The sequence below is a fragment of the Mustela erminea genome, chromosome 3, assembly GCF_009829155.1.
Source record: "Mustela erminea isolate mMusErm1 chromosome 3, mMusErm1.Pri, whole genome shotgun sequence".
Classification (NCBI taxonomy): domain Eukaryota; kingdom Metazoa; phylum Chordata; class Mammalia; order Carnivora; family Mustelidae; genus Mustela; species Mustela erminea.
Genome location: NC_045616.1, coordinates 116,242,601 through 116,267,845, shown reverse-complemented (window position 1 = coordinate 116,267,845; position 25,245 = coordinate 116,242,601). Strand labels below are relative to the sequence as shown.

Below are 25,245 nucleotides of genomic sequence, written 5' to 3'. Positions count from 1 at the left end.
ATTTACAGTAAGCTTGAACTTGGAAAGGCATTAAACCATGGGCTCCTAAGGGACATGAAGAGGAAAGGAAAATGGATTGTTGATAGGAAAATCCTGACAGTCTTCTACAGGATGTCCAAGTGCCATTTTGTCAACCTTGCCAGAATCACCCGGGGGAGCCTTTAAAAGGTAGTTCTCAATTTCCATCCCCAAATGTTTAAATTATGGTGGTCTAGGATTTTTTTTAAGCTTTTTTTTTTTTTATGGGCAATCAGATGAGAAGCATTCTTGCCAGCCAGTCTATGAATTCTATTAGTCACCAAGGCTGAGAATACAGAGCTGCGTCTATTGCTCTGCTTACTACCATATGTTTGTTTCTAGTTTCTAGGATATTTGTGCCTATTGGGCCTCAAGGGGTTCAGAATCTAGCAGGAAATATGAACAAAGGTGTTGTGGGAATATAAAGCAGGAACAACGTAGTCTGTGAGGGTTGAAGAAAACTTTATGGAAGGGAAGAATCCTGGATAAGTTAGAATTTGGTTCGGCCGCACATGACAGAAAACACAAAATTATAGTGGATTAAACTAGATAGAAATTTCTTTTTCTGTCACATAAAGGTCTTGAGGAAAGTAATCCTTTATGGTGGTATGGTGTTTTAGATTCCTTTCTTGTTTTTTCCTCATTCTCATCATGAGGCCTAAACAGTCCAAGATGATTGCTCAGATTCCAGCCCTCACTTCTGTATTCCCTCCAGCAAGGACAACAAAGGAGCAAAGAAAGGCATAACCTCTCCATTTAAAGGTATATTCTGGAAGTTGCACATGAAAATTCCTTTGACATTTTATAGTCCAGAACTTAGGTACATTCAAGAAATGAAACATAGCTAAAAATATTAAGTTCTATTACCAAAATAGAAAAGGAAAGCATTGGGAGACAACTGGAAGATCTCTATGCTGAGATATTAAAAATTATTAGCCATTAGGGAGGGTAAGTCACAGAGTAGACTCAAGAAGAGCGTACTAGTGTGTCTCCATTAGCAGTATGGGACACCATGCCCCACTTTTCTTTCCACATGCTCTGTTCATCATCCTTCATATTGGGACTCGAAGCCCCCCTAGAGCGAGCCTATCTACCCTGGCCATTCAGTGCTCAGTTCTAATATGACCTTTAAAATGATATCAAAACCCCCATGTCACTGGAATAATGGTTGCTTAAAGGTACCCCCACTCCTTTGGTCTGTGAGAGAGCTCACTTTGAAATCACATCAATGAAATTACTAGGACAAATTACTGAAACCAATTTGGAAAAAACTACAATCCTAACTCTTTCATGTGGTTAATTATGGCACATCTGCCTGAAGCAGTGTTATGTAAGCATGAAAGGTAATCAATTATAAAGTCAAAGAGCATGAAAAATAGCTCATGATAAAATACTGAGGAAGTGCACATAGTGTGTGCATATGTTGTGATTCTAATTATGTGAAAGAATGTGTATATGGACAAATATTAGAAAGAACATCATAAAACAAAAGCAATTGTTGGGTGGATGAAAGGTTTTTCTTTTCTAAAAGCCAGTGTGGTTACATTACCTTTATGGCAGATACAATTTGAAATAAGTTGCAAAAACTTTATATGCTGTCAAATGTAGGTGTGCTGAAGAATTACCTGAGGAGCTTATTAAAACTTCAGATTTCTGGATTCTAGCCAAAGAGACTGTGATTCTATAGGTCTGGGGAATGACTGCATTCTTACCAAGCATCCCAGATCATGTTGTGGGAAGTGATGCACTAACCACATTTGAAAACCTGTACTGGTTAGTGTTTCAGAGAATGTCAAAAAGTAGTATAGAGTTGAGACATTGTCTGTGCTAAAGGAGCCCAACTTTGTGTTGTTTATTGTATAAGTGAGCTCCAATAAGCTCAGCCCCCACAGACAGTGTCTCAGGGAACACAGGCAAATGCTTAGAGTTTTGAAGAGATTCCCTTGAAAAAGAATACATGTAAGATGCTGTTCATTATTTTTAGAAATAAAAATTTTCTTGGTTTCAGAAAAGGAAGAGATATAAGGGTCTAGCAAGCAGAACCCCCAACTTCCCTATGAGCATTCATCACTTGGTGGAAAGTTTACTAAGATTTGTGTATGTTAAAATTATCAGAAAGGAGACAGGAGATAGGTAACGTTGCATCAAGTAGTTAGAATGCAGAATGTAGAGACAAAGGGTACATATCTGTCCAGAGGATGTGGAATTTTTCATCAAGAAGAAGAATTTGAATGTAACTCCTTATACACTTGTTTTTAGAAAGCTGATTTTATTATGAAGCCTTTGGAATTCCTCTAAAATTCAAAAAGTTTAAATGATTCAGAAAGCTAAAAATATGATGTGCCTCAGCAATCTGTTCCAAAATGTAGGCCAGAAATTTTTCAGAATTACCCTGCCCACATCAAAATTATACTGCTTTAAAATAGTGCATGTAGTTCATAGAATCCCCAGAATTTCAACTTCTGTTCTAAACTACAACTTTCAAATGTAGCTTATAATTTTTTTGGCTCAGGAACAATCCTACTGACAGCTGGTTTGCACTGTGGAAAATATACTTGTATGGGAATTTAGCACATTTGCCCACTTGAATTCTTGGACGTAATATCAACTTCCATTAGAGAAAGGCAACTCACAACTATAAGTTTCAGTTCTTATTTTTAAGATAATCAAATACTTGGGGCGCCTGGGTGGCTCAGTGGGTTAAAACCTCTGCATTCGGCTCAGGTCATGATCCTAAGGTCCTGGGATTGAGTCCCACATCGGGCGCTCTGTTCAGCAGGGAGCCTGCTTTCTCCTCTCTCTGCCTGCCTCTCTGCCTACTTGTGATCTCTGTCTGTCAAATAAATAAATAAAATCTTAAAAAAAAAAAAGATAATCAAATACTTAGTGCAAAAACAAAACAAAAAAACAAAAACCAGTTTATTTAGCTACTAACGCAGGAAACCATATGTGAAGTTAACAATTGAAAACCAAAGCCACCAGCTATAATTGTATTAGTAACTTCCAAAGTGGATTCTATGAGATGTTAGCAGACATCGATAAAACAAAAAAGGGAATCTCAAGCCAGTAAGTTTGGGTAGCACTGAAATAAACTGTTAAACATGATTCTTCACCGCAAGACTTTTGACAACTTTTACAAGGATAATGGGCATTCACAATCTCCAAGGTGGGGAAATAGTATGTGTTTCCCAAACTTAAATATTGTCAGAATCTCTAAAACGCTTGGGTTCCAACTAACATACTTAAAGAAACACTCTCTTGCCTTTCTAAATTTGATAACTAAGCTCTTGAAAATTGGGATTATATTTATTTTTGTTTTATTTTCACGGAGAGCAGTTTTCTTAATTTGCAACTAGCCAGAGCAGTTTTGTCCAAAGCATAGAAAAGTTTGACATTTTAAACATACTGACATTTCAACACACTTTTAAAGAAGGCTAGTCTTATTACAAATATAACCTCTGATTTATAAGGACAAACAAGGCAATGAATCCTAATAGAATGTGCTCATGGCTCTAATCTTAAAGAATTTCACTCTGATGACTTGGAGAGGCAGATGAATTAGTGTCAATGGGGCAGGGCTTTGTTTAGTCTGTAGATCTCTAGTCTGAGTCAACTGTGATTTAAAGAGCTAGAAGTGAGCAGATAGGGGCATTTGTAGCTAGGCAGGCTTATTTGCAATTGGGTGACTTTTCTACATAAAAGTTTTCCATATTTTTAAGCCCAAATTATACTGTGGATCTGTACAGAATCTAAGCTCCTGACTTCTGATCCCAGTACTGTTGCTCATCCTCAAACAGCCATTAAGGAGAAGGAAGGAAGGAATTGTTGGTGCCGGGCTAGTCTGAAGACAGTTAGGAAACACTAAACAATGCCCTATAACATTCAGCTGTCTTACAAAGGGATTCCTCCAACCAATTTGTTTATAAGAATAAGGTCTGTCATCAAAATCCAGTTTAGTCACTATGCTGTCATTAAAATGAGACAGGATTGGGGCACCTGGGTGTCTCAGTGAGTTAAAGCCTCTGCCTTCGGCTCAGGCATGATCTCAGGGTCCTGGAATCAAGCCCCACATCAGGCTCTCTGCTCAGCGGGGAGCCTGCTTCCTCCTCTCTCTGCCTGCTTCTCTGCCTACTTGTGATCTCTGTCTGTCAAATAAATAAATAAAATCTTTAAATAAAATAAAATGAGATGGGATAAAATGGGTCAAACTGTCACACACATTTTTTCCTTCATCAATTGTGAAGACAACCAGATGTTGCTTTAGTTCCTACATGAGGTTACACGTTTGCTCTCTCCACCAAGATATTTGTTTTGCTCTTTAACCACATTGAAGTGACCTTGCACAGAGTGATAAAGAATATAAAATATAAGAATAAAACTTTTATTGGGTAGAGGAAATCTTAGATACAATTAAGTATAAGGCTGATGAAATGTATTAACAACCTTTCCTTAAGGAACAAATGCAAACTTAGTAAAGGAAGAAGTTGGAAGCTTAGAACAACTTTCCATACAAAATTTCCAAGCAGTTTTAGTAACAAAATCTCAATTTGCATAAATTATACAGATCATTGAAGGAAAAGTATATTGGTTTGTGGCTACTTCTGATCCTCAGTTCAGGTGCCTTGTAGATCTCTTCTACCATGATCCCAATTCTGGTGGTCCTGATCTTGTTCTAAATAGGTTCTTTCCATCCATAGTGGACACTCACCATGAGGACACATCATAAGAAGGATTTTTATTGCTCACCGTGATTTAAACAAATTCCATGTGCTCTTACACATGAACTCCATGGTTTCAGAGACAGCTGCTTGCACCAAATCTGGAGGAGCTCTTCCATTTGTGGGGGTGCTTAAGTCACATGTACAACACATGTAAAGAGTTTAGAAATAGCATCAGAGTATGTGCACAACATCTTTGTTGAAAAAGTTTCAAGTCTCATGTAAGCTAACAGGATCTGTGCAATTCTGGAGACTATTAAGTAAAAATAAATTATCTGTATGTGGTATGGAAACCATCCTCATTTGAACAGTACTCGTTCTGTTTATTTCTATCCCCCAAACAGAAAACATCCAACAAGAACAATTTTATCTATGTTTATTTAATTATAACAAAAGTAGAACAATGCATACCAAATGGAAAAATAAATCCAAAAAAGATGATGAAAATGTTTAGGAACAGAAATGACTAATTTAGCTGAAGGAATTACCCAAGTGCCATGAAAACATATTTGAAACTTATAATTGGTTATTAAAGTAAATTAAATTTAGTAACTGAGTCTCAATTCATTACTAAAAATTATCAAAATATTTTCAAACTGTTACATAAAAACAGACATCAATATGTAGTACATAAACACCAAACAAAAAATCATATGAGAAAAATAAATAAATGTATCCTGAGATAAAATACAAATCACACTTGTCATGCCAGATATATACTCCCTATCCCCTCAATAAAATTGTGAGAATTCAGTATTTTGCACATTCCAAGATAAAGTAATGATAATATATGTTGATACAAATTTCAGACACAAAAATAAATTACTTCATATCTTAAATATTCCTATGATGAAACATCAGGACTCCAGTTTCACTAATCAAAATTTTATGAAGGTATAAATTGTTTGATTTGACTCCTCAAATCATGGCTGACAACTCCCAGCAAAGCATTCTAGGCTCTTTTTTTCTCACACCAACTGACCCAGAATATATTTTAAGAAATGTTTATTTTCTGTGCATATTTGTTTTAAAATTATAAATTCCTGAGCACTTTTTCTTCTTCCTCCTCATCACTGTCAGTGACATTGACTTGCTGGATGCTAGAGGGAGTTGATGTTGGGGCTGTGAAGACATTCTCCAAGGCTCCAATGTCCAGCTGAGGCATGGGATTTAAGTATTCTTCCCCACTGTGGCTATGACTGTTATAGTAAGAGGTCCCATCCATGCTCTCACAACTCCGAGAATCTTCACTGTGTGTGCGTTCATCTGGATAGTCTCTAAAAGGATAGTCTCTATTTAAAGCTGAAAACATAGCCTCGTGTTTTTGGTACCTGTCTTCATAATAACCAAGGCATTCTGGCATTGAACTTGGAAAATTTCCATAGCCAAAGGGAGGCCGACTATAAGGGCAGGTGCTGTAGCAGAAAGATAAAAAAGGAATTAGATCATACCTTGCTCCCATGCTGACTTGCATACAGACTAATTGAGCAAGTTTAACTGCACCCTCTTTGGGGCCTGGAAAGTGCCCAAGATAACTTTCTGCAACCACTTCATGTATTCATCTGCACTTTTACTACTACCAAGTCCCAACATAGAGTAAATGGCAAAGTAAGCCTGTGACTCACCAGAGCTAGTATCTAGTATCAGCCTTGGACTTCTTACCTTTGACAACCCTGACAAAGAAAAATTGATAATCTGGACTTTTCTCTCATGACACCATGTAAGATTTTGGAAATGTAGGCTTGTGTTATATTGTGCTAAAAATCAATGCTTAGTAAGTAGTACAACAATTGTTTTTACTAGTATTTGAAACAAAACTTATGGGGTGGGGAGACATATAATTGAGTTGGGATCAATACTCATCAACTGCATTTTTCACAAAACCAGAATAAGTAATTCCTAAAATCTGAGTGGAATCATAAAAGATCCTGAATAGCTAACACAATCTTGAGAAGAAAAAAAAAAAAAAGCTGGCAATATCACAATTCTATATTTCAAGACATACTACAAAGCTACAGTAATCAAAACAATATTTCACTGGTACAAAAATAGACATATAGATCAATAGAACAGAATAGAGAACCCAGAAATAAATCCATGATTATATGGTCAATTAATTTATGATAAAAGAAGCAAGAATGTACAATGGGGAAAAAGACTGTCTTCAGTAAATGGTGCTAAGAAAACTGAACAGCTACATGTAAAGAGAATGAAACTGGGCCACCTTCGAACACCATACACAAAAATAAACTCAAAATGGATTAAAGACCTAAATGTGAGGCCTGAAACCATAAAAATCCTAGAACGCAGGCAATAATTTCTTTAACATTAGTCATAACAACATTTTTCTAGATATGTTTCCTAAGACAAGAGAAACTAAAGCAAAAATGAATTATTGAGACTATATCAAAATAAAAAACTTCTGCACAGCAAAGGAAACAATCAACAAAGCTAAAAGACAGCCTACTAAATGGGAGGAAATATCTGCAAATGACATATCAATAGTATCCAAAATATAAAAACAACTTCTACAATTCAATACCAAAAAACAATCTGATTAAAAAATGGGCAGAGGACCTGAATAGGCATTTTTCCAAAGAAGATATACAGATGGTCAACAGACACATGAAAAGATGCTCAACATTCTCATCACCAGGGAAATGCAAAGTAAAACCACAATGAGATATCATCTTACACTTGTGAAAACGGCTGAAGTCAAAAAGACAAAAAAATAACAAGTGTTGGCAAGGATGTGGAGAAAAGGGAACCTCATATGTTGCTGGTGGAGATATATACTGGTACAGCCACCATGGCAAACAGAATGGAGATTCCTCAAAAAATTAAAAATAGAAATACCATATGATCCAATAATTCCACTATGGAGTATTTACCCAAAGAAAATGAAGACACCAATTCAAAAAGATATACTCATCCCTATGTTTACTTTAGTATTGTTTATAAAAGCTAAAAAATGGAAACAACCTAAGAGTCCATCAATAGATGAATGGATAAAGATGTGTTTTATCACGAATGAAAGAGGAGAGATCACAATCAACACTGGCTAAATACAATTATAAGAACATATTATAAGCAACTATATGGCAACAAATTAGGCAATCTTGAAGAAATGAATGCATTCCTAGAAATGTATAAACTACCAAAAATGAAACTGGAAGAAACAGAAAACCTGAACAGACCCATAACCAGCAAGGACTCTGAAGCAGTAATCAAAAGTCTCCCAATGAACATGAGTCCAGGATCAGATGATTTCCCAGGGGAATTCTACCAAATATTTAAATAAGAATTCATACCTATTCTTCTGAAGCTGTTTTCAAAAATAGAAATGAAAGGAAAACTTCCTAACTCTTTCTTTAAGGCCAGCATTACCTTGCTCCCAAACCCAGACAAAGACCCCACCAAAAAGGAGAATTACAGACCAACATCCCTGATGAACATGGATGCAAAAATTCTCACCTAGATACTAGCCAATAGGATCCAACAGTACATTAAAAGGATTATTCATCATGACCACGTAAGATTTATTCCTGGGCTGCAAAAGTAGCTCAACATCCACAAATCAATCAATGTGATACACTACATTAATGAAAGAAAGGACAAGGACCATATGATCCTTTTGATAAATGCAGAAAAAGCATTTGACAAAGTATAGCATGCTTTCTTGATTAAAACTCCTCACAGTGTAGGGATAGAGGAAACATACCTCAATATCATAAAAGCCATATATGAAAAGCCCATAGCAAATATCATTCTCAATGGGGGAAAAGACTGAGAGATTTTCCCCTAAGGTCAGGTACACAACAGGGAGGTCCACTGTCACCACTATTGTTCAACATAGTACTAGAAGTCCTAACCTCAGCAATCAGACAACAAAAGAAATAAAGGTCATCCAAATTGTCAAAAAAGAACTCAAACTCTCACTCTTTGCAGATGACATGATACTCTATGTGGAAAACCCAAAAGGCTCCATCCCAAAATTGTAAAACTCATACAGGAACTCAGCAATGTGGCAGGATATAAAATCAATGCACATAAATGAGTGGCATTTCTACACACTAACAATGAGACAGAAGAAAGAGAAAGTAAGGGGTCAATCCCATTTATAATTGAACCCAGAACCATAAGATATTTAGGAATAAACCTAAGCAAAGAAGCAAAGAATCTGTACTCAGAAAACTATAGAAACTTCATAAAAGAAATTGAGGAAGACACAAAGAAATGGAAAAATGTTCCACGCTCATGGATTGGAAGAACAAATATTGTGAAAATGTCTGTGCTACCTAGAGCAATCTATACATTCAATACAATCCCTATCAAAATGCCATCAATCTTTTTCACAGAGCTGAAAAAAATAGTCCTAACAGTTATATGGAACAAGAAAAGCCCAAATAGCCAAAGGAATTTTTAAAAAGAAAACCAGAGCTGGTGGCATCACAATTCTGGACTTCAAGCTATGTTACAAAGCAATAATCATCAAGACAGTATGGTATTGATACAAAAACAGACATCTATTCAATAGAACAGAATAGAGAACCCAGAAATGGAACCCCAACTTCATGGTCAACAAGTCCTCAACAAAGCAGGAAAGAATATCCAATGGAAAAGGGACAATCTCTTCAACATATGGTGTTGAGATAATTGGACAGCCACATGCAGAAGAATGAAACTGGACCATTTCCTTACACCACACACAAAAATAGACACAAAATGGATCAGAGGCCTAAATGTCAAACAGGAATCCATCAAAATCCTAGAGGAGAACACAGGCAGCAATATCTGTGACCTCAGCCACAGCAACTTCTTGCTAGACATGTCTCCAAAGGCAAGAGATATAAAATGAACTATTGTGAATTCATTAAGATAAAAAGCTTTTTCACAGCAAAGGAAACAGTAAAAAAAAAAAAAAAGACAACTTATAGAATGGAAAGAGATATTTGCAAATGTCTTATCAAATAAAGGGCTAGTATCCAAAATTTATAAAGAACTTATCAAACTCAACACCCAAAGAACAAATAATCCAATCAAGAAATGGGCAGAGGACATGAACAGACATTTCTGCAAAGAAGACATCCAAATGGACAACAGACACTTGAAAAAATGCTCAACATCACTTAGCATCAGGGAAATACAAATCAAAGTCACCATGAGATACCACGTCACACCAGTCAGAATAGCTAAAATTAACAACTCGGGAAATGACAGATGTTGGTAAGGATGTGGCAAAAGGGGAACCCTCCTACTGTTGGTGGGTGAAAGTTTGTGCAACCACGCTGGAAAACAGTATGAAAATTCATCAAAAATTTTAAAATAGAGCTATCCTACGACCCAGCAATTACACTATTGGGTATTTACCTCAAAGATACAAATGTAGTGATCTGAAGGGGCCCTTGCAACCTGAGTTTATAGAAGCAATGTCCACAATAGCCAAACTGTGGAAGGAGCCTAGATATCCATCAACAGATGAATGGATAAAGCAGATGTGGTGTATATATACATATACAATGGAATATTACTTAGCCATCAAAAAATGGAATCTTGTCATTTGCAATGACATGGATGAGACTAGAGGGTATTATGCTAAGTGAATAAGTCAGTCAGAGAAAGACAATTATCATACTATCTCACTGATACATGAAATTTAAGAAACAAAACAGAGGACCATAGGGGAAGGGAGGGAAAAATAAAACAAGATGAAACCAGAGAGGGAGAAAAACCAGAAGAGACTCTTAATCATAGGAAACAAACAGAGTTGCTGGAGGGGAGAGGAGTGGAAGGATGGGTAGCTGCATAATAGACATTAAGGAGTACATGTGATGTAATGAGCACTGGGTACTATATTAGACTGTGATGAATCACAGACCTGTACCTCTGAAACCGGTAATACATTATATGTTAATTTTTAAAAAAGATGTGTTTTACACACACACACACAGACACACACAGGAATATTATGCAGTCAGAAAAAAGGATGAGCTCTTGCCATTTGTGACAACATAAATAGACCTAGAGGGCATCTATACCAAGTGAAATAAGTCAGACTGAGAAAGACAAATACTATATGATTTCACTTATAAGTGATTCTTAAAAGGTAAATAAACAAAAAGCAGAATCAGAACTGTAAATACAGAGAACAAACTGATGGTTACCTCAGAATGGGAGGTTGTGCAAAATGAGTGAAGGGGAGTGGAGATACAGTCTTCTAGTTATAAAGTAAATAAGTCATAGGAACAAAAGGTATAGCATAAGCAACATAGTCAATGATATTATAATAGCAATGTTTAGGCTCAAATGGCAGCTATACTTATGATGAACATAGCATAATGTATAAACTCATCAAATCACTATACTGTACATCTGAAACTAATATAAAATTATGTGCCAACTATACTGAGAAAAAAAAAAAAAAGAGAGAGTTCCTGGGCAGGGGGGCCGTGACCCTGGAACAGAGGATAACAACCTAACTTTTTAATTGAATCTCCATAATAAGTTAAATTAAAAATATTGTTTCTATTGGAAATATTTAGAATGAATATTAAACTCTGGTTTTAAAGATCTTTTCCAAATAAAATTTTTGCAAAGTGAACAACCGAAAAGATTATTTTGCTGTTTAACAAATTGATTTTAAGGCAATTCTAAAAATTCTGCCATCCCAATCTGTTTGCTAATTTTTTTTTTTTTTTAAGAATATTCTCTCTTTCAAAGGTGCATAATGGGAATCATAGGAAGGAGTATACAAATGTCCAAGCGAAAGTTCCCTGGACTCATGGACTCCATCTAGTGACAGAATAACATAAACATAATAACCACACTCAGCAAAACCCCCAAGATGAGGGCTTCACTTGATGTGCCCACATTTTTAAAAAAAAGGTCAACTTTGTTTTCTTCCCTTTAAAATATAAGTACAATTGACAAACTAGACTATTATCTCAAACACTGAAAATATGGGGGTATCTTGAGTGGTTTGGTATCCCACCCCCAAATGTCCCAAGTGCTGGGTACCTTACCCTTGTTAAATATCACAATAATGAGGCTAAAGTTCCAAAATGTTTCAGGTTTCCTTTCCTACTGCCACATCTTCCTTCGGGCATTTTTAATATAACACGTATGTCCTGAACACATTATCCTTTTAGCTAGAATGACTTTGCTTCTGTATCTCTTCTAACCTCAGCCCTCCATCTACTGAATTACACAGATACCTCTCCCTCCATAAAGCACTCACTTCAGCTAGAAACAATGTACCCACTATTGTATTCAGGACTCAATGTAAGCAAGATATTACATAAGACTTGGTGGAGAATTTAATTTTAAAAGAAGATCTAGAATCTAGGTATATACTAGACATATGCTAAAGTCTATAATGCAAACTCAAACATTACATGGCCATGTAGATATTCAGAAAGCAGATCAATTATGATAAGAGTATTCAGAAAACAGATCAATTAAGATAAGATTAATCCTAGAAGTTTGCATGGATGAAAAATAAGTTTAGCATCAATTAGAATTATTAGAATGGTAATATTAGTCAACATGTTAACCAACAATAAGCATTTAGTAGGTTCTCTAGGCATTAGCCAAGGAGTTTATGTGTTATCTCAATTATTCTTTAGACCAACCATATGAGACAGATATTGTATCCCCATTTTACATCCCTGGTGGTCTAGTGGTTAGGATTCGGCGCTCTCTCTCTCCATTTTACAGCTGGGAGTAGAGAACCTTAAAAAGATTGAGTAACTTGCTCAAAGTCATATAATTAGCGAGTAGTGAAACCGAATCAGGCAAGCTAACTCTAGAACTTGTTCTCCTAACTACTGCGCCACACTACATGGGTATCTACTCTGCCACTTAAAAACCTGGTAACCTTAAGTAAACATAAGTTTTTCTGAGCCTTGGACACCTTATATAAAACAGAGATAATATCACCTGTTCTGCCAACTTGAAAGATCTGTCAGGAGGAACCTGAGAGAGGATATCTATGCATACTTTAGAAATGAAAAACACTTTTAATGTATTATTATATAGTTTTACAAGAAGTTACAGGTAATAATATATTCATAAACTCAGACACTTACATGTGTGTATAACATTGATTTTCAAAAAGAATGCAAAGATAGAACAAAAACTAACTGAAATGCTGGCATGTAGGAGGCAAGATGGAAGTGGGGAAGAAATAGGCAAAGAAGCTAGACTTCTGAGAATGGACTTTGCCGTATGGTTTTGACTTTGAAACCACAAAATTACTTTACATAATTTTAAAACAAATGTAGTATTTTAAAAAGTAATCCCTAAAAATTAAAAGCAAATGAAAACAGATGAACCCCAGTTATATCAAGTTGTAGTTGCCTTAACTACACAAACATTATATCAGGATAATTTAAATCTGGTATTTTTATTGTTCCTTCCTGGTAAGATACACCCTAAAAAGAAAAGAATCACAAACAAATCTTACACTGCATTTGGTAATTTTATTGTTTGTGACAGTGCTGCTTTGAAACTACTGATATAATTGTTTTGAAACTATTCTCTCTCTATATATATATACATACATATAAACACACATGAGAAAAAAAAACCATGTTTGGTAAGATAAAGCAAATATGTTATTACCATTAGGAAACAAGATTTTTAGGGGGAAAGATACTAGCACATAAGATCAATGCATCTCATTTGAAACTACAATATTAAATTTATTTTGGAAATATCAACATAACACTCATGAAGTATTTTTCTCAAAAAAATACATATTTTCTCATATTCTACACTGCAAATCCCTAGATACTTTTTTTTTTTTCCCAGCGTAACAGTATTCATTGTTTTTGCACCACACCCAGGGCTCCATGCAATCCATGCCTTCTCCAATACCCACCACCTGGTTCCCCCAACCTCCCACGCCCCACCCCTTCAAGACCCTCAGATTGTTTTTCAGAGTCCATAGTCTCTCATGGTTCACCTCCCCTTCCAATTTCCCTCAACTCCCTTCTCCTCTCCATCTCCCCTTGTCCTCCATGCTATTTGTTATGCTCCACAAATAAGTGAAACCATATGAGAGTTGACGCTCTCTGCTTTACTTATTTCACTCAGTATAATCTCTTCCAGTCCTGTCCATGTTGCTACAAAAGTTGGGTATTCATCCTTTCTGATGGAGGCATAATACTCCATAGTGTATATGGACCACATCTTCCTTATCCATTCGTCCATTGAAGGGCATCTTGGTTCTTTCCACAGTTTGGCGACCGTGGCCATTGCTGCTGTAAACATTGGGGTAGAGATGGCCCTTCTTTTCACGACATCTGTATCTTTGGGGTAAATGCCCAGGAGTGCAATTGCAGGGTCATAGGGAAGCTCTATTTTTAATTTCTTGAGGAATCTCCACACTGTTCTCCAAAGTGGCTGCACCAACTTGCATTCCCACCAACAGTTTAAGAGGGTTCCCCTTTCTCCACATCCTCTCCAACACATGTTGTTTCCTGTCTTGCTAATTTTGGCCATTCTAACTGGTGTAAGGTGGTATCTCAATGTGGTTTTAATTTGAATCTCCCTGATGGCTAGTGATGAAGAACATTTTTTCATGTGTCTGATAGCCATTTGTAGGTCTTCATTGGAGAAGTGTCTGTTCATATCTTCTGCCCATTTTTTTATATGATTGTCTGTTTTGTATGTGTTGAGTTTCAGGAGTTCTCTATAGATCCTGGATATCAACCTTTTGTCTGTACTGTCATTTGCAAATATCTTCTCCCATTCTGTGGGTTGCCTCTTAGTTTTGTTGACTGTTTCCTTCGCTGTGCAGAAGTTTTTGATCTTGATGAAGTCCCAAAAGTTCATCTTCGCTTTTGTTTCCTTTGCCTTTGGAGACATATCTTGAAGGAAGTTGCTGTGGCTGATATCGAAGAGGTTACTGCCTATGTTCTCCTCTAGGATTCTGATGGATTCCTGTCTCACGTTGAGGTCTTTTATCCATTTTGAGTTTATCTTTGTGTATGGTGTAAGAGAATGGTTGAGTTTCATTCTTCTGCATATAGCTGTCCAGTTTTCCCAGCACCATTTATTGAAGAGACTGTCTTTTTTCCACTGTATATTTTTTCTGTTTTGTCAAATATTAATTGACCATAGAGTTGAGGGTCCATATCTGGGCTCTCTACTCTGTTCCACTGGCCTATGTGTCTGTTTTTATGCCAGTAACATGCTGTCTTGGTGATCACAGCTTTGTAGTAAAGCTTGAAATCAGGTAACCTATTCTCCTGAAGCTGTTTCAAAAAACTGAAGCAGAAGGAAAACTTCCAGATTCTTTCTATGAAGCCAGCATTACCCTGATCCCCAAACCAGGCAAAGATCCTACCAAAAAGGAGAATTTCAGACCAATATCACTGGTGAATATGGATGCTAAGATTCTCAACAAGATCCTAGCAAACAGGATCCAACAGCACATTAAAAAGATTATCCACTTATGGTTTGTCTCCCTCCCAATTCCATCTTGTTTCATTGATTCTTCTTCTACCCACTTAAGCCCCCATGTTGCATCACCACTTCCTCATATCAGGGAGATCATATGATAGTTGTCTTTCTCTGCTTGACTTATTTCGCTAAGCATGATACGCTCTAGTTCCATGCATGTTGTCGCAAATGGCAAGAAAGGGGGAGGGGGGTTAGGAGGAGGGGGTGGGATTATGGACATTGGGGTGGGTGTGTGCTTTGGTGAGTGCTGTGAAGTGTGTAAACCTGGTGATTCACAGACCTGTACCCCTGGGGATAAAAATATATGTTTATAAAAAATAAAAAATTTAAAGAAAAAAAAAAGATTATCCACCATGACCAGGTGGGATTCATCCCTGGGCTACAAGGATGGTTCAACATTCGCAAATCAATCAATGTGATAGAACAAATCAATAAGAGAAGAGAGAAGAACCACATGGTCCTCTCAATTGATGCAAAAAAAGCATTTGACAAAATCCAGTTCCTGATTAAAATGCTTCAAAGTATAGAGGGAACATTCCTGAACTTCATTAAATCTATCTATGAAAGACCCACAGCAAATATCATCCTCAATGGGAAAAAGCTTACAGCCTTCCCATTGAGATCAGGAACACGACAAGGATGCCCACTCTCACCACTCTTGTTCAACATAGTATTAGAAGTCCTAGCAACAGCAATCAGACAACAAAGAGAAATAAAAGGTATCCAAATTGGCAATAAAGAAGTCAAACTCTCTCTCTTCGCAGATGACATGATATGGAAAACCCAAAAGCCTCCACCCCCAAACTACTAGAACTCATACTACTAGAACCCAAACTACTAGAACTCATTCAGCAATGTGTCAGGATACAAAGTCAATGTACAGAAATCAGTGGCTTTCTTATACACTAACAATGAAAATACAGAAAGGGAAATTAGAGAATCAATTCCATTTATTATAGTACCAAGAACCATAAGATACCTGGGAATAAACCTAACCAAAGAGGTAAAGGAACTGTACTCGAGGAACTACAGAACACTCATGAAAGAAATTGAAGAAGACACAAAAAGATGGAAGACCATTCCATGCTCTTGGATTGGAAGAATAAACATTGTTAAAATGTCTATACTTGCCTAGAGCACTCTATACTTTTAATGCCATTCCAATCAAAATTCCACCAGTATTTTTCAAAGAGCTGGAGCAAATAATCCTAAAATTTGTATGGAATTAGAAGAAACCCCGAATCGCTAAGGAAATGTTGAAAAACAAAAATAAAACTGGGGGCATCACGTTAGATACTTTTTTAAAATTCAGTAGCAATGAGCATCCTTATTGCTCACATTGTGATTTCAGCAAAAGGAACCTGGATTTCTGGGTAAAATGGCTGATACCATGTCTGGTGTGCACAAAATGTACAAGATGAGCCTAGGACTTATTGTGCTAGAGAACAAAAAAGCTATCAAAGATTAAAGACACAGGATATAACTTGTAGCCAACTGGACAAATCAAAGATAAATAAATGGATAATTTGAGCATCAAAAGATATAATAATGACTGCAATGTATAAAAACATACCAAATATACAGAAATCTACTTGTTCATGATGGTGTTGCTAAAACAAAACAAGACTCAATGATATGAGGGGAAAAAATCAAGAATTTATCCTACCCTTTGGTATTTCTGAGTAACCAACTGATGAGCGTTAAGTTTTTCTTCAAAAAAGCATTCTAGCGGGACGCCTGGGTGGCTCAGTTGGTTGGATGACTGCCTTCGGCTCAGGTCATGATCCTGGAGTCCCGGGATCGAGTCCCGCATCGGGCTCCCAGCTCCACGGGGAGTCTGCTTCTCTCTCTGACCTTCTCCTCGTTCATGCTCTCTCTCACTGTCTCTCTCTCAAGTAAATAAATAAAATCTTAAAAAAAAAAAAAGCATTCTAGCTAATGAGTGAAGGAATACTGAATCAAAAAATGACCATTTTGCAATCTCATGGTTCTAGGCAACAATCTCCATAGGCACTAAAATCATTGCACTGGTATTTCTCAAGCTTAGCTGACCATTACAATCACCTGGAGGAACTTTTAAAGAATTCTGCTGCCCAGGTCCCCCCCAGACACAAAAAGTCCAATCTATTTGGTCTTAATTCTTCAAGTGATGCTACTGTATAGCCAAGAACTGAGAAGCAGCACTTACCTATCATGATAATACCTGAACCTGCAGATCATTCTTAACATCACTCTTAGAATAAAACAAACGTTATGTACCTCTTGATGTGATACACTACAAATTACAAAGCACCACCCATGAGGTATCATTGCCAAAAAAAAAAAGAGAAAGAGAGAGAAAAGAAAAAGGAAGAGAAAGGAGGAGAATAAAAGCAAAAACAAACAAACAAACAAACAAACAAAAAAATGGAAACAGTCAAATCAAGTTGCAAGAGCTATCATTTCACAGGGTGGGGGGAAGGGTAATAAGTCAACATGTAAATTATATCCAAGGATAAAATAAGCAAAATCCAGGATGAGGATAACATGTTTCTTCAATGAATACAAGGCATTAAAAAACAATAAAAGAGGATAGAGAACTGTTCTAGCATGAAAGAGGCTTAAAAAACATAATCACATCCAATATGTATATCTTGTTTCGATCCTGTTTATATTCTGCTGTTTACACATACCATAGTTTATCTATTCACCTACTGAAACACATCTTGATTCTTTCTGTTTTGGCAACTATGAATAAAACCGCTATAAGCATCTGTGTGCAGATTTACACATTTGTGTAAACACAATTTTTTTTCTTTTTTCTTTTCTTTTCCTTCCTCTTTCTTTCTTTTCCTTCCTCTTTCTTTTCTTTCTTTCTCCTTCCTTCCTTCCTTCCTTCCTTCCTTCCTTCCTTCCTTCCTTCCTTCCTTCCTTTGTGGTAAATACCAAGGAGTGTGATTGCTGGATCATATGGTAAGAGTATTTTTAGCCTTATAAGGAACTGCCAAACTGTCTTCCAAAGTAGGTATACCATTACACATTTCTACTAGCAATAAATTAGAATTTCCTTTGCTTCACATCCTGACCAGTATTTGGTGTTCAGGATTTGGTGTTGTCCATATTTTGGATTTTGGCAATCCTGATAGATTTGTAGTTATATCCCATTTAAATTTGTAATTGCCTAAAGATACATAATGTGAAGCATCTTTTCACGTGCTTAAATGCCATCTGTATATGTTCTTTGGTGAGGTGTCTGTTCAGGTTTTTGGTCCACTTTTCATAGGCTGTTTTCTTATTGTTGAGTTTTAAGAATTCAAATATTTTGCACATTTTGTGTAACACTCCTTAATCAGATACATTTTTTGCAAAAATTTTCTCCCAGTCTGTGACTTGACTTTCATTCTCTCGATACCACAGTTTTTGATATAGTAGCTTTGTATAGTAAGTTTAAAGTCAGGAATTGTGAGTCCTCCAAATTTATTTCCCCTTCTCAAGATTGTTTTAAAACTATTCTGGGTCACTTACAGTTCCATATAAACTTTAGGGTCAGCTTTTCCATTTCTGTAAAAATAAGTCATTGGGATTTTTGAGAGGGATTGTATTGATTCTGCAAATCACTTCAGGAAGTACTGTCTTCTTAACAATAGTAAGCCTTCTAAGCATGAACATAAATACTTTGCATTTATTTAGATCTTTCATTTCTTTCAGTAATGATTTGTAGTTTTCAGTTTGTAAGTCTTATGCCTCTCCCTCATTAGATTTATTCCTAGGTATTTTAGTCTTTTTGATGCTACTTTAAATAGAATTGTTTTCTTAATTTCCTTTTTGGATTGCACATTGCTAATGTATAGAAAATTCAAGTGATTTATGTATATTGATCTTATACCCTGCAACTTATCATTAGCTCTAATAAACTTCTGCAGATTCTTTAGGATTTTCTTTATATAGGATTTTCCATACATAGGATCATGTGTAAAAAGAGATAATTTTATTTCTTTTGTTTTGGATGTCTTTTAAAAAAAATTTTATTTATTTTTAAAATTTCTTTTCAGTGTTCCAGAATTCATTGTTTATGCACCATACCCAGTGCTCCATGCAATACGTGCCCTCCATAGTACCCACCACCAGGCTTACCCAACCTCCCACCCCCCACCCCTCCAAAACCCTCAGATTGTTTTTCAGAGTCCACAGTCTCTTATGGTTCTTCTCCCCCTCCACAATTTCCCCCAACTCCCTTCTTGATGTCTTTTTTTTTTTTTTCTTGCTTAATTTCTCTGGCTAGAACTTCTAGTACAATGTTGAAAAGCAATTGTGAAAGCAAACATCCTTTTCTGGTTCCCAGTCTCAGGAGGACAGCTTTTGGTCCATCATCAATGAAGATGATATTAACCTTGGGTTTTGTTCCATGTTGAGGAAGTTCTTTTCATGCTGAGGAAGTTCTCTTCTCTTCCTAGCCTGACGATTCAGTTTTGAAATCAGGAATTGTTTTTTATAATAAAAAAAGATGTTGGATTTTATCAAATGCTTTTTTTTCTGCATCAATTGAGATAATCAGGTGGTTTTGTTCCTTCATTCTATTTATAAGGTGTATTACACTGATTTTCAGATGTTGAACCACACATACATTGCTAGGGTAAATCTCACTTGGTCTTGGTATATCATCCTCTTAACATCCTGCTGGACTCAGTTTGCTAGTATTTTATTGCTAGTATTTATATTTTACAACTATATTCACAAGATATATTAGTCTGTAATATGTGGTATCTTTGTCTGGCTTTGGTAGCAGAGTAATTTTGGTCCTAGCTGTGTCCCCTCATATATTTTGGAAGAATTTGAGAATTGGTGTTAATTCCTCTTTAAATGTTTGGTAGAATTGACCAATGAAGCTATCTAGCCCAGGGCTTCTCTTTGCTGGGAGGTTTTTGATTACTGATTCAATCTCTTTTTTAAAAATTAACATATAAAGTATTATTTGTTTCAGGGGTACAAGTTGGTGATTCATCAGTCTTACAAAACTCACAGTACTCACTATAGCACATACCCTTCCCAGTGTCCATCACCCAGCCACCCCATCCCTCTCCTCTCCCCTCCAGCAAACCTTGGTTTCTTTCTGAGATTGAGTCTCTTATAGTTTATCTCCCTCTCTGGTTTCATCTTGTTTCCTTTTTTCCCTCCTTTCCCCTATAATCCTGTGTCTTGTTTCTCAAATTCATCATAACTGATTCAACCTCTTAATATAGGTCTGTCCAGATTTGCATTTTCTTCTTGAGTCAGTTTTGATAATTCACGTATTTGTCCACTTTATCTAGGTATCTAACTGGTTGGTGTACAATTATTCACTGTATTCTCCTATAGTCATTTTTATTTCTTTAAAGTTGGTAGCAATGTACCCAATTTCATATCTTATTTTAGTAATTTATGTCTTCTCTGTTTTTCTTAGTCAGTCTAGCTAAAGTTTGATCAATTCAATTGATCTTTTTAAAAAGCTAACTTTTGTTAATTTTCTTTTATTTCATTAAACTCTCTTTTTTCTTCATTACTTTTCTCTAATCATTCCTTTCCTTCCGCAAGCTTTAGGTTTTGTTTGCTCTTCTTTTCGAAGAGAAGGTTTTGTTTGCTCTAGTTAGGTTTTAACGTTCTTGTTGATTTGAGATCTTCTTTTTGAATGTAGGTCATTGCAGCTATAATTTTTCTGTTATTCTATCATGGTTGGAGAAGAAACTTTGTATGATTTAAATCTTTTTAAGTACATTTGAGACTTGCTTTGTGATCTAACATATGGTCTATCCTATGTGCAATTGTGTGCCATTATGAAGAATCTATATTCAAACATTGGGTGAAACATTATATATGTCTATTATGTCGTTGTTCTTTCCAGTATTGTATAGTGTTCTATTTCCTTATAATCTTCATTCATTTTGGAGGAATGATCTATCCATTATTGAAAGTATTCACAGCTAACATCATACTCAATGGTGAAAAGCTGAAAGCTTTTTCTCTAAGATTACGTTTAGGAGGGGTACTGGGTGACTCAGTCGGTTAAGCAACCAACTCTTGATTCCTGCTCAGGTCATGATCTCAGGGTCGTGGGATTGAGCCCTGCGTCAGACTCCATGCTGAGCAAGGAGCCTTCTTAAGATTCTTTCTCTACCTCTCCTTCTGCCCTCCCCTTTTTACGATCTCTCTATGAATAAATAAGATCTTAAAAAAAGAAGAGAGTAAGACAAGGATGCTCACACTTGCCACTTCTATTCAACATAGTATTGGAACACCAAGCCAGAGATATCAGGCAAGAAAAAGAAATAAAAGGCACCCAAACTGGAAAAGAAGAAGTAAAACTGTCTCTATTTGCACTGATATATTATACTTAGAAAACCCTAAAGATTCCATTGAAAAAAAAGTTAGAACTAATCAACAAATCAGTAAAGTTTGAGGATACAAAATGAATGAACAAAAATCCTCTGCATTTCTATACACTAAAAAAAAAGCAATTATAAAAAGGAATTAAGAAAACAATCCCATTTACAACTGCTTCAAGAAGAATAAAATACCTAAAAATAAATTTAACCAGAAAGGTGAAAGACTTGTATGCTGAAAATGATAAGATGTCGGTGAAAGAAACTGAAGAAAACATAAATAAATGGAAAGATATTCTGTGCTCATGGATCAAAAGAAGTATTGTTAAAATGTCTATAGTACCCAAAGGAATCTATAGATTCAATGCAACCCCTATCAAAATTCCAGTGGAATTTTTCACAGAAATAGAACAAACAATCCTAAAATTTGTATGGAACCACAAAAGACCCCAAAGTCAAAGCAATCTTGAGAAAGAACAAAGCTAGGGACATTATACTCCCTAATTTCAAACTATATTATAAAGCTATAATAAAACAATATGGTATTTGCATAAAACCAGACACAGATCAACGGAAAAGAATAGAGAGACCAGAAATAAACTCACACATACATGGTCAACTAATTTACAAAGGAGTCAAGAATATACAATCAGGAAAGGATAGTCTCTTCAATAAATGATGTTAAGAAAACTGAACAGTCACATGGAAATAATGAAACCCCTATTTTATGCCATACATTAAAAATCACCCCAGGGGCGCCTGGGTGGCTCAGTGGATTAAGCCACTGCCTTCGGCTCAGGTCATGATCTCAGGATCCTGGGATCGAGTCCCGCATCGGGCTCTCTGCTCAGCAGGGAGCCTGCTTCCCTCTATCTCCCTCTCTGCCTGCCTCTCCGTCTGCTTGTGATCTCTCTCTGTCAAATAAATAAATAAAATCTTTAAAAAAAAATCACCCCCAAAATTAAAGATTAAAGACTTGAACATAAGACCCCATATCATAAAATTCCTAAAAGAAAACATAGGCAGTAAGCTCCTTGACATTGGTCTTGCTGATGATGCTTTGGGCTTGACATCATAAGGCAATAAAAACAGAAATAAACAAGTGGGACCACATCAAAATAAAAAGCTTCTCCACAGCAAAGGAAACCAGTAACAAAATGAAACAGTAAGCTACAAAATAGGAGAAAATATTTGCAACCCATATATCTGATAAGGCCTTAATATCCAAAATCTATAAAGAACTCATACAAGTCAATAGCAACAAAACAACAATCCAATTAAAAAATAGGCACATATTGGGGAGAATATGTGCCATGGTGAGGCTGTGAAGTGTGTAAACCTGGCGATTCACAGATCTGTACCCCTGGGGATAAAAATACATTAAATGTTTATAAAAAAATAAAGATTTTAAAAAAATACCAACATACCTCAAAAAAAAAAAATAGGCACAGGATCTAAATAGACATTTTTCCAAAGAAGACATACAGATGGCTAACAGGTACATGATAAGGTACCTCAACGTCACTAATCATTGGGGAAATGCACATAAAAAAACACAATGAGACATTACCTTACACCTGTTAAAATGGTTTTATAAAAAAGATAAGGACTAACAAGTGTTGGTGAGGATGTGGAGAAAAGAGAACCCTTATGTGCACTATTGGTGGTAAAGTAAATTGGTATAGCCACTATGAGAAATAATATGAACATTCCTCAATTAAAAATAGAACTGTCTTATGATCCAGCAATTCCACTTCTGGGTATTTATTTGAAGGAAATAAAGACACTAACTTGAAAGAATAACTGTACCCCCATGTACATGTACAGAAGTTCCATACATACAATGGAATATTATTCAGCTGTATAAGAGGGAAGAAATCCTGTAATAATATGGATGAATCTTGAGGACATTATGCTAAGTAAAATAAGTCACAGAAAGACAGGTATGGTATGATCTCACTTATACATGGAAATTAAAAATACATGAATTCATAGAGAACAGATTGGTGATTGCCAAAGGAGGTATGGGGGAGGAAATGGGAAAAAAGGGTGAAGGTGGTCTAAAGTTACAAACTTCCAGTTATAAGATATGTAAGTCCTGGAGACAGAATGTACAGCATTGTGACAATAGTTAATAATACCATGTTGTATATTTGAAAGTTGCTGAGAGACTAAATCTTAAAAGTTCTCATAACAAGCAAAAAAAAAATGTTGTACACATGAAACTAATGGTATATATCAGTTATATCTCAAAAAAATATTTAAGACATCAACTGTCATCATTAGGTTTATCTATTTATTTCTCTCTTTAATTCTGCCAATTTTGGCTTCATATGTTTTGGGGCCCTTTGTTGCATATGTATACGGTTATAATCACTGTATCTTTTTAATGTATTAACTTTTTATCAATATGTAATGTCCTTCTTTGTCTACTGTAACAATTTTTGACATAAAATCTATTTTGTCTGATATTATTATAGAAGCCCATCTCTTTTTGGTTACTATTTGCATGGAATATCTTCTTTAATTTTTTCCCCTTTCAACCTATTTGTGTCTTTGGATTTAAAGTGAGTCTTTTGCAGATAGAATCTATTTTGATACTATTTTTAATACATTCTGCCAATTTCTGCTTTTAATTAGAGAGTTTAATCCACTTATATTTAAATTGATTACCAGTAAGGAAGAACTTATTTTGCCATTTTGCTATTTTGCTTTATATATGTCATTTTTTTGTTTTTCCTCAGTTTTTCCATTAAGGTCTTCTTCTATACTTAATGGATTTTTCTAGAGGGTTACTGTGTTCCCTTGTTTTCTTTTTGCATATTTCTAGTTATTTTCTTAAATGGTTGCCTTGGAGATTACAATTAAAATCCGAAATGTATAACAATCTAATTTAAACTGATATTTACCTTTATTGGCATATGAAAACTCTGTATAAAACATCACTCCCACTTTACATTGTCATTAATTATATATATACTTTATTTATCCATTGACATAGATTTATAATAATTGCTTATGCATTTACATTTTAAATAACAGAAAAAAAAGAGAAGTTACTAACCAAAAATGCAGTAACACTGGGTTTTATAACTACCTATATAGTAACTTTTACCACTGTTCTTTATTTCTTTGTTTGGCTTTGTGTTACTGTCTAGTGTCTTTTCATTTCAGCTTGGAGTAGTCCCTTCAGCATTTCTTTTTTTTTTTTTAAGATTTTATTTATTTATTTGACAGAGAGAGATCACAAGTAGATGGAGGGGCAGGCGGAGAGAGAGAGAGAAAGGGAAGCAGGCTCCCTCCTCAGCAGAAAGCCCGATGTGGGGCTTGATCCCAGGACCCTGAGATCATGACCTGAGCCGAAGGCAGAGGCTTAACCCACTGAGCCACCCAGGCGCCCCCCCCTTCAGCATTTCTTGTAGGACATGTCTACTAGTTCTGAAATTCCTCAACTTTTGTAATCTGTCAGGCTTTTATTTCTCCTTTATTTTTGAAGGATACTTTGTCAATTATAGAATTCTTGGTTGATGGCTTTTTTCTTTCAGCACTTTGTATCCCACTGCCTTCTGTCCTCCATGGTTTCTGATGTGATATTGGCTGTTAGCTTTATTGAGAATCTCCTGTACAAGATAAGTCATTTTCTTCTAGCTGCACTCAAGAGTCTTTCTTCATCATTGATATTTAATAGCTTGATTATAATGTATCTC

General features: G+C 35.8%; 1 protein-coding gene across 2 annotated transcripts in view; it reads right to left on the bottom strand.

Annotated features, from left to right (window-relative positions):
• Positions 1-4,416: 4,416 nt before the first annotated feature.
• SOX30 (SRY-box transcription factor 30) overlaps positions 4,417-25,245 on the bottom strand; it is a 35,259-nt gene continuing 14,430 nt past the window's right edge. The window contains exon 5 of one of the 2 annotated variants that reach the window (XM_032337173.1): positions 4,417-6,151. In XM_032337173.1, the coding sequence (XP_032193064.1) occupies positions 5,770-6,151 (382 nt within the window). In that variant the 3' untranslated portion in view covers positions 4,417-5,769. The remainder of the gene's footprint in view (positions 6,152-25,245) is intronic. The other variant, XM_032337174.1, reaches the window with a different exon arrangement.